This window comes from Nomascus leucogenys, chromosome 5, assembly GCF_006542625.1.
Source record: "Nomascus leucogenys isolate Asia chromosome 5, Asia_NLE_v1, whole genome shotgun sequence".
Lineage (NCBI taxonomy): Eukaryota > Metazoa > Chordata > Mammalia > Primates > Hylobatidae > Nomascus > Nomascus leucogenys.
The window spans coordinates 77,922,080-77,935,615 of NC_044385.1; the positions used below are offsets into that span (position 1 = coordinate 77,922,080).

Below are 13,536 nucleotides of genomic sequence, written 5' to 3' on the forward strand. Positions count from 1 at the left end.
TCCTGTGCAGACTCATGAAGTTGCCTAATAATCCCTCTCCCTGTCCTCAGTTCACTCCTTCTCCCGGGCCCCTAAACAGAAACCTTCACCATCCTTCCCAAGCCCCCGTCGCCATCTCATTCCTTGCCTCTTCCTTCAAAAGCTATCAGATAGAAGCTTTAAAAAAAAACAAACAAACATATTTCTTGCCCACTGTATATCCCCCCCACCCCAACAAACAAACTTTTTCTCTCCCCACTTCTCTTCTCAGTGCAGGAGAGCTGCCTTCCTCCAGCCCATTCTTCTCAGTGCAGGAGAGCTACTTTCCTCTGGCCCCAGGCTATTCGCAGGGTCTCCACACCAAAATGGATTGCCTTGATCTCTCTTTTGACTAACTCATTCTTCTCAATTTATTAACATGCTTATGTTTTTTGCCTCTAGTAGAAAAACAAACCAACACCTTCTCAATCCCATGTCTTACAGCAAGTTCCTTCTTATTCTCAATAGCAATGCTTCTTTTTAAAAAATTGTGGTAAAATGTATAAAACATAAAATTTACCATTTTAACCATTTTTAAATGTGCTGTTCAATGACATTAACTACATTCACACTGTTGTGCAATCATCACCATCCATCACAGAACCTTTTCCATCTTGTGAAACTGAAACTCTGTTCCCTTGGACATTAACTCCCCATCCTCCCTCCCAACCCCCCAGTCCCTGGAAACTGTTACTCTGCTTTCTGTTTCTATGAATTTGACTAGTCTAGGTGACTCATAGGAGTGGAATCATGCAGTATTTGTCCTTTTGTGACTGGCTTATTTCACTCAGCATAATGTCCTCAAGGTTCATCCAAGTTGTAGCAAACAACTGTGTTTCTTAAAAGAATATAATTTTCCCAGCTGCTTCCTATTTTTCACTTCCAATTTGCCTTCCAACTCCCTGCAATCTGGTTTGTCGTTATTACGCCACTGAAACTGCTGTCCCCGAGGTGACCAGTGGCCTGCTGGGACACGTTGTAAACCTCATCGTACTTAACTTTTCAGGAGCATTTTACATTGTGGCCATTCCTTCTGGCTGTAACGGCCTTCCTTTGGCTTTTCTTCTATGACGCTGCTGGCTTTCTCAGGCTCCACTGTGGTCTGTGGTTTCCCAGGATCTTCCCTGGATCCCCTTCTCTTTATGCTCTGTGCAGTCCCTTGCCATCTCAGCCATTCCTCCCAGTCTCAGAGTAAAATTGTCATTGTCCTCAAATTCTTCACAACCCAGTGAGAGAGACAAAAGCTAAAGCACAGTTCTAGTGCATCGTGGCAAGGGCTGGTGGGGAGCAAGCACCTTGCGCTTCTGGGAACACAGAAGGGCAGCCCACTCCAAGGAATTGGAGGCAGTTAGTGACGGCCTCCTCGGGAGTCTGCCTGACCTCAGATCTTTGGGGATGTGTAAGTATTGAGTTCATGGAAAACAACTGAGAAGAGCATCTCAGGCAGAGAAAACCAGCGTGTTCAAGGCAAGGAGATGTGTGAGAGCATGGATCTTTTGAGAACTGCCAGTCACTCTTTTTCGGCGGGAACACTGGGTATGAGGGAGGGAGAGGGGAGGTCAGGGTGGAGGGGCAGCCAGAAAGCAAGAGTCACTTCCCATCACTGAGACCATGCTGGGCATTATCCCGATGTCGCTGAGAGACCATTAAAGAGTTTGAAGCAAAGAAGGTAACCTGATTGGATTTTAAAAGGTTGTCTGGCAGTAGAGAGTGGAATTGGAAAGCTTGTAGGGAACTGTCCCTTGAGATGGGACTGTGACAGTGGGAAAACAAGGAGTGGATGGATTCAAGGTAGGATTCAGAGGTGCATTCCGCATGCCTGGTGATGGACCTGATGGTTCCCAGGTTTGCTTTAGGCAGAGGTGGCTTTCAGCCTGACTTCTTGACTCTAAAGTAATCAGGCACTCACCCACTCACTGTATGGTGGCTGATAGGAGCCCTGTGAGTTTTGTATTGTTGACCCCAGGTCAGAAAAGGGACAGTAGCGGCTTCTAAGCACTCTTGTCAGCCACATGTGGTTCAAAGGTCCCATGTTTTGCAGGCTTGTTCTGATATGAAATATGACCTTGGCATTGTGTCTTATCTTTCCTAAAGAGTTTAAAGCATTTTCACTTTATTTTTATCAAGAAATGTATTTGAGAAAAACAGGAAATGGCCCAGGAAGGTCACTAACTAACAGGAAGGCAAATGTAGCAGGTCAGATGGTTACCTTATTATTGTTCCTAAACAGTAGTATCTGCCCATCACTAATGTGGCTACAACACAACTCATTCCTGTAAAGCTAGAGTGAGGACCTTTAAGAGAGTCCATGGTGATTTAGACATATTGTTGAGCTCTTCCTAAGTAGTAGGCTCGTTCTGGGCCATGGGAGGTCCCAAACACAGCAAGTCTCAGTTCTGCACAAGAGATTTTTGTAAGGACAAAATGAACACCCTAAAGTTAATCCAGTTCCATTAAAGGGCAGCTTTGGAGGTCCCATCACTCCAGATCCAAACTCAGAAGCAGACAGGTCTTCAGTATGTGTCCAGAGTCGTAGCCCTTCACCCCATCATTCTCTCTTACAGTACAGAAGGTCATACAAAAATGTGGGTTAATGAGGGAATCGACCTAGTAGTCATGCCCAGAGGCCAAAGCATAACATTTTTCTAATCCCTAGGGATTTAGGAAACCAGTTTTATGTTCTTATGCTCCCTCTACTGGTTTTCCTTCTGGAGCTAAATGCCAGATATCATAGTTCTTTGCTATTTCTGCAGAAAGTAGAATGTATTTCTATGAAAAAGTCAAAAAGTAACTTGAACAGAGGAGAATTTTTTTTTTTTTTTGAGACAGAATCTCGCTCTGTCGTCCAGGCCGGAGTGCAGTGGCATGATCTTGGCTCACTCCAACCTCCATCTCCCAGGTTCAAGCAATTCTCCTGCCTCAGCCTCCCGAGTAGCTGGGGCCACAGGTGCCCGCCACCATGGCTGGCTAATTTTTGTATTTTTAGTAGAGGCAGGGTTTTACCATGTTGGCCAGGCTGGTCTCAAACTCCTGACCTCAAGTGATCTACCTACCTCGGCCTCCCAAAGTGTTGGGATTACAGGCATGAGCCACCGCACCTGGCCAAAAATCATATTTTGACCATTGGAAATTAATAATGTTAGTACAGTCTTTTTTCTTTTATTTCTAATAAATTATTTTATTAGCATGAACATATTTGAAACAGGAGGGCTTGAATGTAAATCTGTCAAAGCATACTAATTACTGAATAATTAAATACAGACTTGTTCATGAGCTGTTAGGGGACTCACTGAAGGGAACAGTGTAACTATAACAAGAATAACTAAACAAACTAAGAAAGTCACAGTTCAGTGTAAAGATGCAAGTTCATATAATTTAGAACTTCAATTTTTGTTTACAGTGGAGACTCACACAGATCCAGTTTATATAAAGTGCAGGTCAAGAGATGTGAATTGTCATCCATAGTCAGTCATCTGCTCTCTCTATATATGATGGTGCCAGGAAATGTGGGTGAATAAAACAAGCATAATCTTTGCCCTTATCCATCTTCCAGCCAGCATGGAATGCATGCATTAGACCAGTAGTTACAGAGAATTCATCCAAACACTATGAGTAGCAGGTGCCGTGGAGCCCTGATGTGCACAGAGGCTTCTTTGGAAGCAAATAATAAAAGGTCCACTCCTTTTGCAGATAATCAAAGGGAGGCTTCCCAAATAAGTGTGTTTTTGTTTCTGTTTTGAGACAGAGTCTCACTCTGTCACCCAGGCTGGAGTGTAGTGGCACAATCTCAGCTCACTGCAACCTCCATCTCTTGGGCTCAAGCAATTCTCCTGCCTCAGCCTCCTGAGTAGCTGGGATTACAGGTGCCTGCCACCACACCCATCAAAGTTTTTTTATTTTTAGTAAAGATGGGGTTTCACTATGTTGGTCAGGCTGGTCTTAAACTCCTGACTTCAGGTGATCTGCCCACCTCAGCCTCCCAAAGTGCTGGGATTACAGGCGTGAGCCACTGTGCTCAGCCAGAAGTGGTGTTTAAATAGCACCTTAAGGAGAAAAAGGAGTTACGTAGGTGGTGGGAACATTCCAGACCTGCAGAACAGCAGCCTAGAGTGGGAAAATGTTAGCAACCACACAAAGGCAAGTGACCTTACAAGTAGTGGTAGGAGCTTCAGGCATTGTTCTCAGGTTGGTGGGAAACCAGTGATGAAGTTTAAACAGAGTAGTGACATGGTTTGCATTTTAATAAGCCACTGTGGCAGCAGTAGGTGGTAGATTGACTGGGAACAGAATGGATGGAGGGAAACTGTTTAGGAGGCTACTGCTGGAGTCCCTCGGAAAGCTGACTTTGTTTGGACTGGGGGACAGCAGTGTGTGTGGAGACAAGTGGAGGAGATTTAAGATCTGTTTGGAGAACAGGGGTCAGCAGCATTTGGTAACTGCCTGGGGTAGCAGTGACTCCCAAGGCTTCTGTCTGGAGCATGTATTGGCTGGGGATGGCATTTCCTGAAACCTGGAGTACTGCTGGGAGAGCAAGTCTGGGAGAGAATAGCACTGTGCTTGAACTGAACCCTTCCCTGGGGTGGCAGCAAAGAGACAGCTGGGTGAAGAGTTATGGATCTCAGGAAGAAGGTATAGTCTAGAGATGGAGGGCATTTAGCTTGACAAAAACCCTTGTCACTTCACTCTAGAGCAAAATGCAGCAATCAAAGGGTCAGATATTTTATTCAACAGGCTCTTAGTCTCCTTTAGCCTCATGTTGGCCTGCACATACTACCCTTGAGGGTGTGTTATGACACTCCCTCTGCGGAGTTACCAGATCACACTCTGGGAAAGACAGACCCAGCAGTTTCCAACCCTGATTTTGTAACACTCCACGTGGTCATTCACTTTTGCAAGGTATGTGGTAAAAGTGTCAAAAAAAATTAGTTCCCTAAGCATTTTGGTAATATATATTAAATTTCTAAAAATCTTTATACTCTCTGATTAATTTCTACGTTTGGGATTCTCTTCTAACTAATTGGAAACGTGAACAAAGTTGTATGTGTAAAAATGTTCATCTTAGAAAAATTTATACTTAAAAGTTGAGAAAAATCTAAAAATAGTTGAAATAAGATACATACGTGGGAGATATTAGCCAAGCACTAACAGTTATATTTATGAGTATATAATAGTATGCATTGTATAATTATGAAAACTTTTATTTTAAAAATATTTTGGCAATTTTTTTATTTTGATAAAATACGTGTAACCTGAACTTTACCGTTTCAACCATCTAAGTGTACAAGTAATGCACAAGTCAGTGACATAAAGTACATTCACAGTGTTGTACAGCCATCGCCACTGTCCATTTCCAGAACTTTTTCATCATCCTTAATAGAAGACCTGTGCCCACTAAAGAATAACTAGAAAACTTTATTTATTTTTTTAAATTTTATTATTATACTTTAGGTTTTAGGGTATATGTGCACAATGTGCAGGTTTGTTACATATGTATCCATGTGCCGTGTTGGTTTGCTGTATATCTCCTAATGCTGTACCTCCCCCCTCCCCCCACCCCACAACAGTCCCTGGAGTGTGATGTTCCCCTTCCTGTGTCCATGAGTTCTCATTGTTCAATTCCCATCTATGAGTGAGAACATGCAGTGTTTGGTTTTTTGTCCTTGCGATAGTTTACTGAGAATGATGTTTTCCAGTTTCATCCATGTCCCTACAAAGGACATGAACTCATCATTTTTTATGGCTGCATAGTATTCCATGGTGTATATGTGCCACATTTTCTTAATCCAGTCTATCGTTGTTGGAAAACTTTATTTTTAAGAATTAAACCATTTTTATTTAAAAATTATTCTGTAGGTCATATTAGGGAGGTCAAAGGAAGGGAGAAGCATAAAATGAAACACTGAAAGGGACCAGAAAGATGGATTAACTTGAAATGAAGTCAAATGAAATGGAAGAAATGTTTTTTGTCATTTAAAATAGAAACACTGGAAAACCACAAGCATTGAAACCACAAGCATTGAAGCTCTGCCCCCAGTGTGGGTTGGGGTATGAGATGTGTGTCTGCACTGCCTGGGATGCAGGGTAGCTGAAGGTGGTTGACTTCCTCTGCGGCCAGAAGTGTTAGGAGAAAGAACTATACAGTTCATCAGGAAGCCCTGTGTGCAGAGAGGTGCAGGAAAAATTCCCTTAGAATGGAGAGGCCGTTTCCATCAGCAGCTCTCCCCACTGCATCTCTGATCCTGGTGTCTTGCACAGCCTTCCCACCAGCCCCCTTCCCAGGCTGTCCTGGATGCCTCTTGCTTATTGTCCTCCTATTTCTCTCTGCCACTCAATGCAGCAGATCAGTTGAGTAAACATTTACTGAGCACCTGCTGCATACCAGTCACTGTGTGCTGTGCTGGAATAGAAAGATACATAACCCAAAGTCTGCTGTGGGGACAGACTTATAATCCAACCAAGTTCAATATAGTGGGGTCTGTGTAACAATAGAGATATGCACAGAGACTGGAACTTCACCTGGATTGAAGGTGTTGGGAAGGCTTCCTGGAGGGAGAAAAGTTACTTGGGTGATAAAAGGCAGGACAGGCATTCCAGACAGGGGAAGCAGTCACATATCCCGTAAGAGAATGGCTTGACCAAACATAACGTGCATGCTCTTCTTGTTCTCAAAAGTAATCCATCATCTTATCATTGTACATTTTTGGTAGGTAGAATCTAAGTCTTATTTCATTGTATCTGCTGAGCCTAGCACAGTTCCTCCACATAGAAGAGGCTCAATACATGCTTGTTGAACTGATTTGAAATGAATGCTGTGATTTATCATTTATAGGCCAACTTTCAAATGACCTCATTGTTAGGACATTTACATAGAGCAGGCATGGGACCCCAGAGTTATTTACTCCCTACACCATCCTAAACTTTTTCTTGTCTTGCAGCTTTTCCTTCTATCTCTTCCACTCTGGGCCCTGGGAAGGTCTTATGAATATACCCTGACTTGCTTTAACCAGATTATCTATTTCCCTTCCTAACTCTCTGTGTTACCAAGAACTCCCCTTCCTAGCCCTGACCCCTTCTGGCCTGATACAATGTGACAAAGCTAGAGATTGGTCTTGTTTTTAAGACCTTAATTGATCTCATGATGGCTGGGATAGCATAGAATAAGCTGGTCACTGCCTTAAGGCTAACTCAACAAAGGACACTGTCACAGAGATTGTATAGATGAGGTCTCCTGTACTGTAATCGTAGCTGACATTTGTTGAGTGGTGCTTCGCATGTGCTAGGCACTGTTCTGTGTGTTTATATATATTAACCCATTTAATCTCAACAATACTGTGGGTTAGGTACTATTATCATTCCTGTTTTACAGATGAGACTTCTGAGGCACAGAAGCATTAAGTAACTTGCCCAAGGTCCTATACCTAATAAAGATAGGGCTGGGATTTAAGACTAGATTCTGGTTCCAGAGCCTGTACACTTATAATACCATATCCAAACTTTCTCTTCTGTTCCCATAAACCATCCTCATCCCATAGTCACCAACAAAGAAGGCAGAGAGCTGGCTCCTCATGGTGCAGTGTGTTTTGTTTTGTTTTGTTTTGTTTTGTTTTGTTTTGTTTTGACACGGAGTCTCACTCTGTTGCCCAGGCTGGAGTGCAGTGGCGTGATCTCTGCTCACTGCAACCCCTGCCTCTTGGGTTCAAGCGATTCTTCTGCCTCAGCCTCCCAAGTAGCTGGAACTACAGGCGCGTGCCACCACACCCAGCTAATTTTTGTATTTTTAGTAGAGATGGGGTTTCACCATATTGACCAGGCTGGTCTCAAACTCCTGACCTCGTGTTCCGCCCGCCTTGGCCTCCCAAAGTGCTGGGATTACAGGCGTGAGCTACCGCACCCGGCCCCATGGTGCAGTGTTCTTAGATGTGTAGGTATATATTGGTCAGGGAAGTCTAAAGGTATCTTGTCACCTGGGTCATGGTAAGCCCTATTTCAATATTTCCATGTTGATTCTGACAGAATGAACAACCTTCCAATTAAGTCTTTTTAACTGAGTCAAGTAAGCCTTTCTAATCATTCTTTTTACCAGTGCCCACCATTATTAAATCTGATAACGACGCCTTAAAGAACCTAAGCTACCCATTTCACGTGTTATCTAGGGGAAATCAAACACTTGCCACTTTTCTCTTATCTAGCCCCCCCCCCGTTGGAGTGGCTTAGTCAGTCAAGCAAGACCATCTCAGAGATTGTCCTTGAGATGGGTATTCCATGACCTAAAGATATGAGCAGTCGAACAGATGCAGGCATCACATTAACAATAGTAGTCAGCCAGGCACATGCTTCCCATGCGCTAGGTACTGTTTTGTGTGCTTATATATATTAACCCATTTAATATTAACTCATTTAATTAACCCATTTAATCTAATATTAACCCATTAATAGATGTCATATGCCTGTTTAATCTGCCAAGAACAAAGCCAGCGTTTCTTTCATATTCTTACTCCTTCATTCAATCATTTGCCCATTTGTCCAGGCTTATTGAGTGTTCGCTGTAGGTAAGCCAGGCAGAATTCTAGGTTTTGGTGATCCTGTGGTGAAAAAGCCACAGTTCCAGCCCTCCTAGAGCTTCTATTCTACTGGGGCAGGAGACAATCAATTAAAAAAAAAAAATAAGCAGGAGAGTGATGAGTGTAGTCAAGGAAGGTGTTTCTGAGGAGGTGACCTTTAAGCAAGAACTTGTGTGAAGTGGAGAAAATGATCGTTATGTTTGCATTCATCTGCTCCTTCATTCATTCAGCAGACAATACAGTTTAACAGACAACACCGTGAGCGGCCTGTCTGCACCCATCACTGTGTTTGATTGCTGTTGTGGGGAATGTTGGTGGTTGGGGGTGAGGGCTGGGCTGCATGCAGTGGCTAACCACATATGCACTCGGGGAAGCCATGTTTATTCTTACATGAGCAGGAGTGTATACCAGCAGCATGGCGTGCAGGTTTAGGAAGATGCTAGGAAGCATAATCCAGAATAGTAGAGTTTGGGGTTCCCCCCACTTTTTGATCTTAAAAAAAATCTTACTAAGAAGAGTCATATGACAAATAAGAAAGTATTCTCCTGAAACAAATGTATGAGAGAAACTTCCCTGAAAGCTCTTAAGTATAGCACTTCATTAGAACAAACTGATAATCTCAATAAGAAAAATGTCAGATTCCAACAAATGAGAAGCTATTTTATGTTCTTTTCAGAATACAATATTTTTAATAATGTAAAAAATGAGTATTTCTGACATTCTTAAGTGTTTGCAGGCTTTGTGCACATCTTAAGTGGAAAAAATTATTATTGTTCTCAGTATATAAGGGTTTGATTTACAAAGGGACTACCATAGAAAATCTATTATAATATTTTATAGCCATACCACTACAGTAATCCTAATAACCCACAGCTATACTGCACAACAAGTTTAGAGTGGTAGAACAGTCCTGTGTAATTGATCTAATTCTCACCACAACCCTATGAAGTAGGTAATGGCTGGGTTGATGTTACCATTCTTAGTAATAGTCATAGTGGTCATGGTGTTACCATCATCTGCATTTTACGGTTGAGGAAACTGACATTTAAGAACATAAGAAGTTTGCCCGGAATCTGTAAATTAAAATTCCCAAAGAGCAAACATAATTTTAAATTCTGATATTGTGGCCTAATTAAATCTGATATTCAAGAATAAAAAATCTAATTGAGCATTTGTTAACCCATTTCCTTCTCATCTGTTATTGTCAGGGGTGGGAGGTAGGGAGCATTTAAGAAAATGTGGTTAATATTTCCAAACAGTGCAATATTTTCCATTCTTCTTAGAATTATGTCTCCCTTTTGAAGGTCAATTTATTGTCCTTTTTATTTCCTTTTGGTCTTTACAGTAATTGATTTTATGGTACATGAAATGTTGGTGAAAAATGCTTAAAGGGTGGGAATTTCCTTGGAGCCAACTTTTTTCTCTTTGGGGACTTATTTGATTGTTCTTTCAATAAGAATTTATTGTATGCCAGGAACTGCACTAGGTCCTGTCTCCGCTGCATTCACATTTCTTTGGTGGGTAAGAGTCTTACCTTGTGACTGATGTCTGGTTGTGTCTGTCCTCTCAGGTGGGGTGACCGCTCTCTGTTGGGACCCAGTCCAGCGGGTGTTGTTCTCAGGCAGTTCAGATCACTCTGTCATCATGTGGGACATCGGTGGGAGAAAAGGAACAGCCATCGAGCTCCAAGGACACAAGTAAGGTTGCTGGTGCTTTCATAAAGACTCTGAGAAAAGATTCTCAGCTGACAGCTAGAACAAAGGAGTGCAGCCCAGTCTCTATGGCAGGATCTTAGCATGGGAAAGAACATGGCGGGAACACAAATACTGGCCACTTTGATTTATAACTTGTGTAAAACTGTGTTTATATACTTATACCCCATTTTATTCTACAGAGCATCTGAGAGTGCTTACAAAAACTATAAAATAAAGTAATGGCAGTGAATAAATAAAAGGTAAAAATTAGAACTGGGAAGAATATAACGGTAAAAATTTGAGAGTGAGGAAAAAAAGAGCTTAAAAATACAAGCTGTGAAGGCTTACAAGATTTATATAATTGAGTTCAAATGTGGCTTCAAGCTCCTTGGCAGTATACGGAAAAGAGGAGAGGTAAGATCCTTCACAGTACATTTTGTACTTGACCAAATATTTATTGAGTACTTGCCTTGATTCATGTCAGGCTCTTCTTCCTTAAAGGATAGATTTTAGGGGGCTGAGAGGAAGTACAGAGAAAGGCTTGCATTTCCTTGGAGCAGTTCTCAAACTTTGCTGGGTACAGAGAATCTCTGAGGAATTTGTGAAAAGATGCCCGGTCCCTGTCTGCTAAGATTCTGGTTGCCATCAGGAGCGGTGTGGATCTGTGCTTTGACAAGCTTCCCAAGCAACTCCCCACTGGTGACCCTCAGCCCACACACTGAGATGCCTTGCTGTCCCTGGGGGCAAAGCCTAATCTTTTTGCATAAAAGAATGTTAGATCTGCTTTACAACTCTAGTGCTCATCTGAATTGTTTTTTACTTGTAAAGTTTTCAAAACGATATTGAGCAACCCTTGACAGCCATAAACAAATGTTTGTAATGCTTCTATGAACTAACTGGTTTTAAGCAACATTAGCTTTTCCTGTAAATCTGCTTGGAAACTCTAGTTTCAAAATATTCTCCTAAATAGTTAAATCTAGTTTGGAATTGTTGGACATAAACTAATTAAATTTTGGAGGGCCCATGTACACAAATACTTGTTTTAGTTTTAGAATTTAGTGTTAGAGAAGTAGCTACTAAGCCCTTCTTTCTCATGTTGGAGAACAGAACAGCTGTCTGGGGTCACTCCTGGCTTGTGGGGCCACTCAGCCCTTGTCATCAGTTCATTAGAGGAATCATTCCCTTATGTTCATCTTTATGACAAGGGAACACACATCCAGGTCCTGTAGAAGGAGTTCACATCATCCATGTAAGAGAAGAAAAAAGGAAGCCAGGGCTGGGTGCATTGGCTCACGCCTGTAATCCCAGCACTTTGGGAGGCCGAGGCGGGTGGATCACAAGATCAAGAGTTTGAGACCAGCCTGGCCAACATGGTGAAACCCCGTTTCTACTAAGAATACAAAAAGTAGCTGGGCCTAGTGGCGCGTGCCTGTAATCCCAGCTACTCGGGAGGCTGAGGCAGGACAATCACTTGAACCTCGGAGGTGGACGTTGTGGTGAGCCGAGATCACACCATTGCACTCCAGCCTGGGCAACAGAGCAAGACTCCGTCTCAAAAAAAAAAAAAGCCAAAGCACAGTTGTGTTTAATAACACTATTATCATCTAATCTGCCAGGTAATTCCTGCCAACTTGGACTCTCTCAGAGAAGTGAAATGCAGGTTTTGAATGAAGATGACTAATATTTACTGGACTCATTCAGTTTCACTCCTAACTAGTTTTATTTGTACACAGTGGTTAATAAAGACTGCAAGCACTCTTGCATGATTTCATGCACCAGATGCTGAACTGCAGCAGTGCTTAACACCAGCATCACTGTGTGCAAAGGGCCCTTGACCTGAATGGAAAATGTGGTTCTAGGAAACTTACGCCTACAGTTTGTTAAGAAAGGAAAAGCTATAAAGTTTAGATAAGTCTCTCAGTCCTAGAAAAATAAAACTTTAACAAATAGGTCTTCCAGTTTCTAAGTACAGACTTGTCCTTTTAGAAAATGGAATAGACCCTGCTTGGAGTCCATGCTGATAGAATCATGCCCTTAGAACTTGCACAGGTAAGCAGGCAGGCTGCTGAGATCAGGAGCCACCAGGCAGAAGTGGCTTTACACAGGATGAAGGGCAGAAGGCCTTTGCCTGGTGCTTTATTTAATTCAAGCTTAGTAATACATAAAGTGAGCTCTATGAGGGACTCCTTGTCATCAGGTTTTAACCCTGGGGAGGGGTTGCTGTGGTATCACAGAGCCAGGTCCTCCAAAATTTAATTTAAACTTCCTCAGCATCAGTCAGTGTCACTCTGTTAGAGTGAGTCTGAATGCCAGGGTGGGGATAGAGAAGCCCCTGGAGCCGCCAGAAGTAGGGAGATGGCATGGAAAGAAGGTTTCGGGATCATCTGGCAGAAAAGGAGACCACTTTCAGGCAGGCAGGGAACAACTTTCGCAGCCGCCATTCCTTTACCCTGAAGGTCAGCTGCTGGCATTCAGTGATTCTCATATTTGAGTACACCTAATATTTTGTAAAAAGAGCTTTCAAAACACACAGACTCCGTTTAATTTTGCAATAACACTATAAAAGAGAGAGCTCAGATATCATTTTTAGAAGAGAATATTGAGGTATTCAATATTAATATTCAATATTAAGACCCCAGCTGGTGGCTTAGGTCTCTGAACCTTAATTGAGTCCAGCAGGGAGCTGCTTAGCACCTTTCGTATACCCAGCCCTCAGTAAGGCACTGGGGATACTAAAGTGAACATTTATTGACTAACACATGGTCCCCGACATGCCTGGTGATGTGTGCTGATGCTTAGGCCTCAAGGTTGCCCTTTGCTTTCCTACAGTTCCTGGTTAAAGTGACTGATGGTGGCCTGAGTTCCAAATTAGGGGCATAATTGGTGAGCCTGGAAACCGGGGAGAGCAGATTGGCCTCCCCAGGATAGGGAGACTACCTTTCCTTGGTATGGAAATGTCCAGCCATTCTGTTGAGGGACAGTTGCATATGTCTTCTGTTCTGAGTTCCACAGCTTCTTACCATCCTTCAGCAACAGAAAATGTGACATTTTTATAACTAGCTTGATTTGGTGTGTAAAAATCCCATAAAGCAGAGAAAGCTTTAGCACCAAAGAAAGTGATTGATGACAGTGAAACTGTTTCCAAGTCCAAAGGAAAAAAAGCTAAGAAAGTATTCTTTTATACAATATTATCTGCATTGGAAGCATTCTGGTGTATTTATTCCCTGTAGCAAGTGGATCGTGATTGTGTGCTGTGCTAGCTC

General features: G+C 42.5%; 1 protein-coding gene across 2 annotated transcripts in view; it reads left to right on the forward strand.

Moving 5' to 3' along the window:
- WDFY2 (WD repeat and FYVE domain containing 2) overlaps positions 1-13,536 on the forward strand; it is a 181,073-nt gene that overhangs the window by 146,377 nt on the left and 21,160 nt on the right. For both annotated transcript variants that reach the window (XR_004030184.1, XM_030813433.1), the window contains exon 7: positions 10,150-10,276. Coding sequence is in view for 1 of the 2 variants with exons in the window: in XM_030813433.1 (XP_030669293.1) it covers positions 10,150-10,276 (127 nt within the window). In the remaining variant the exon portion in view is untranslated. The remainder of the gene's footprint in view (positions 1-10,149; positions 10,277-13,536) is intronic.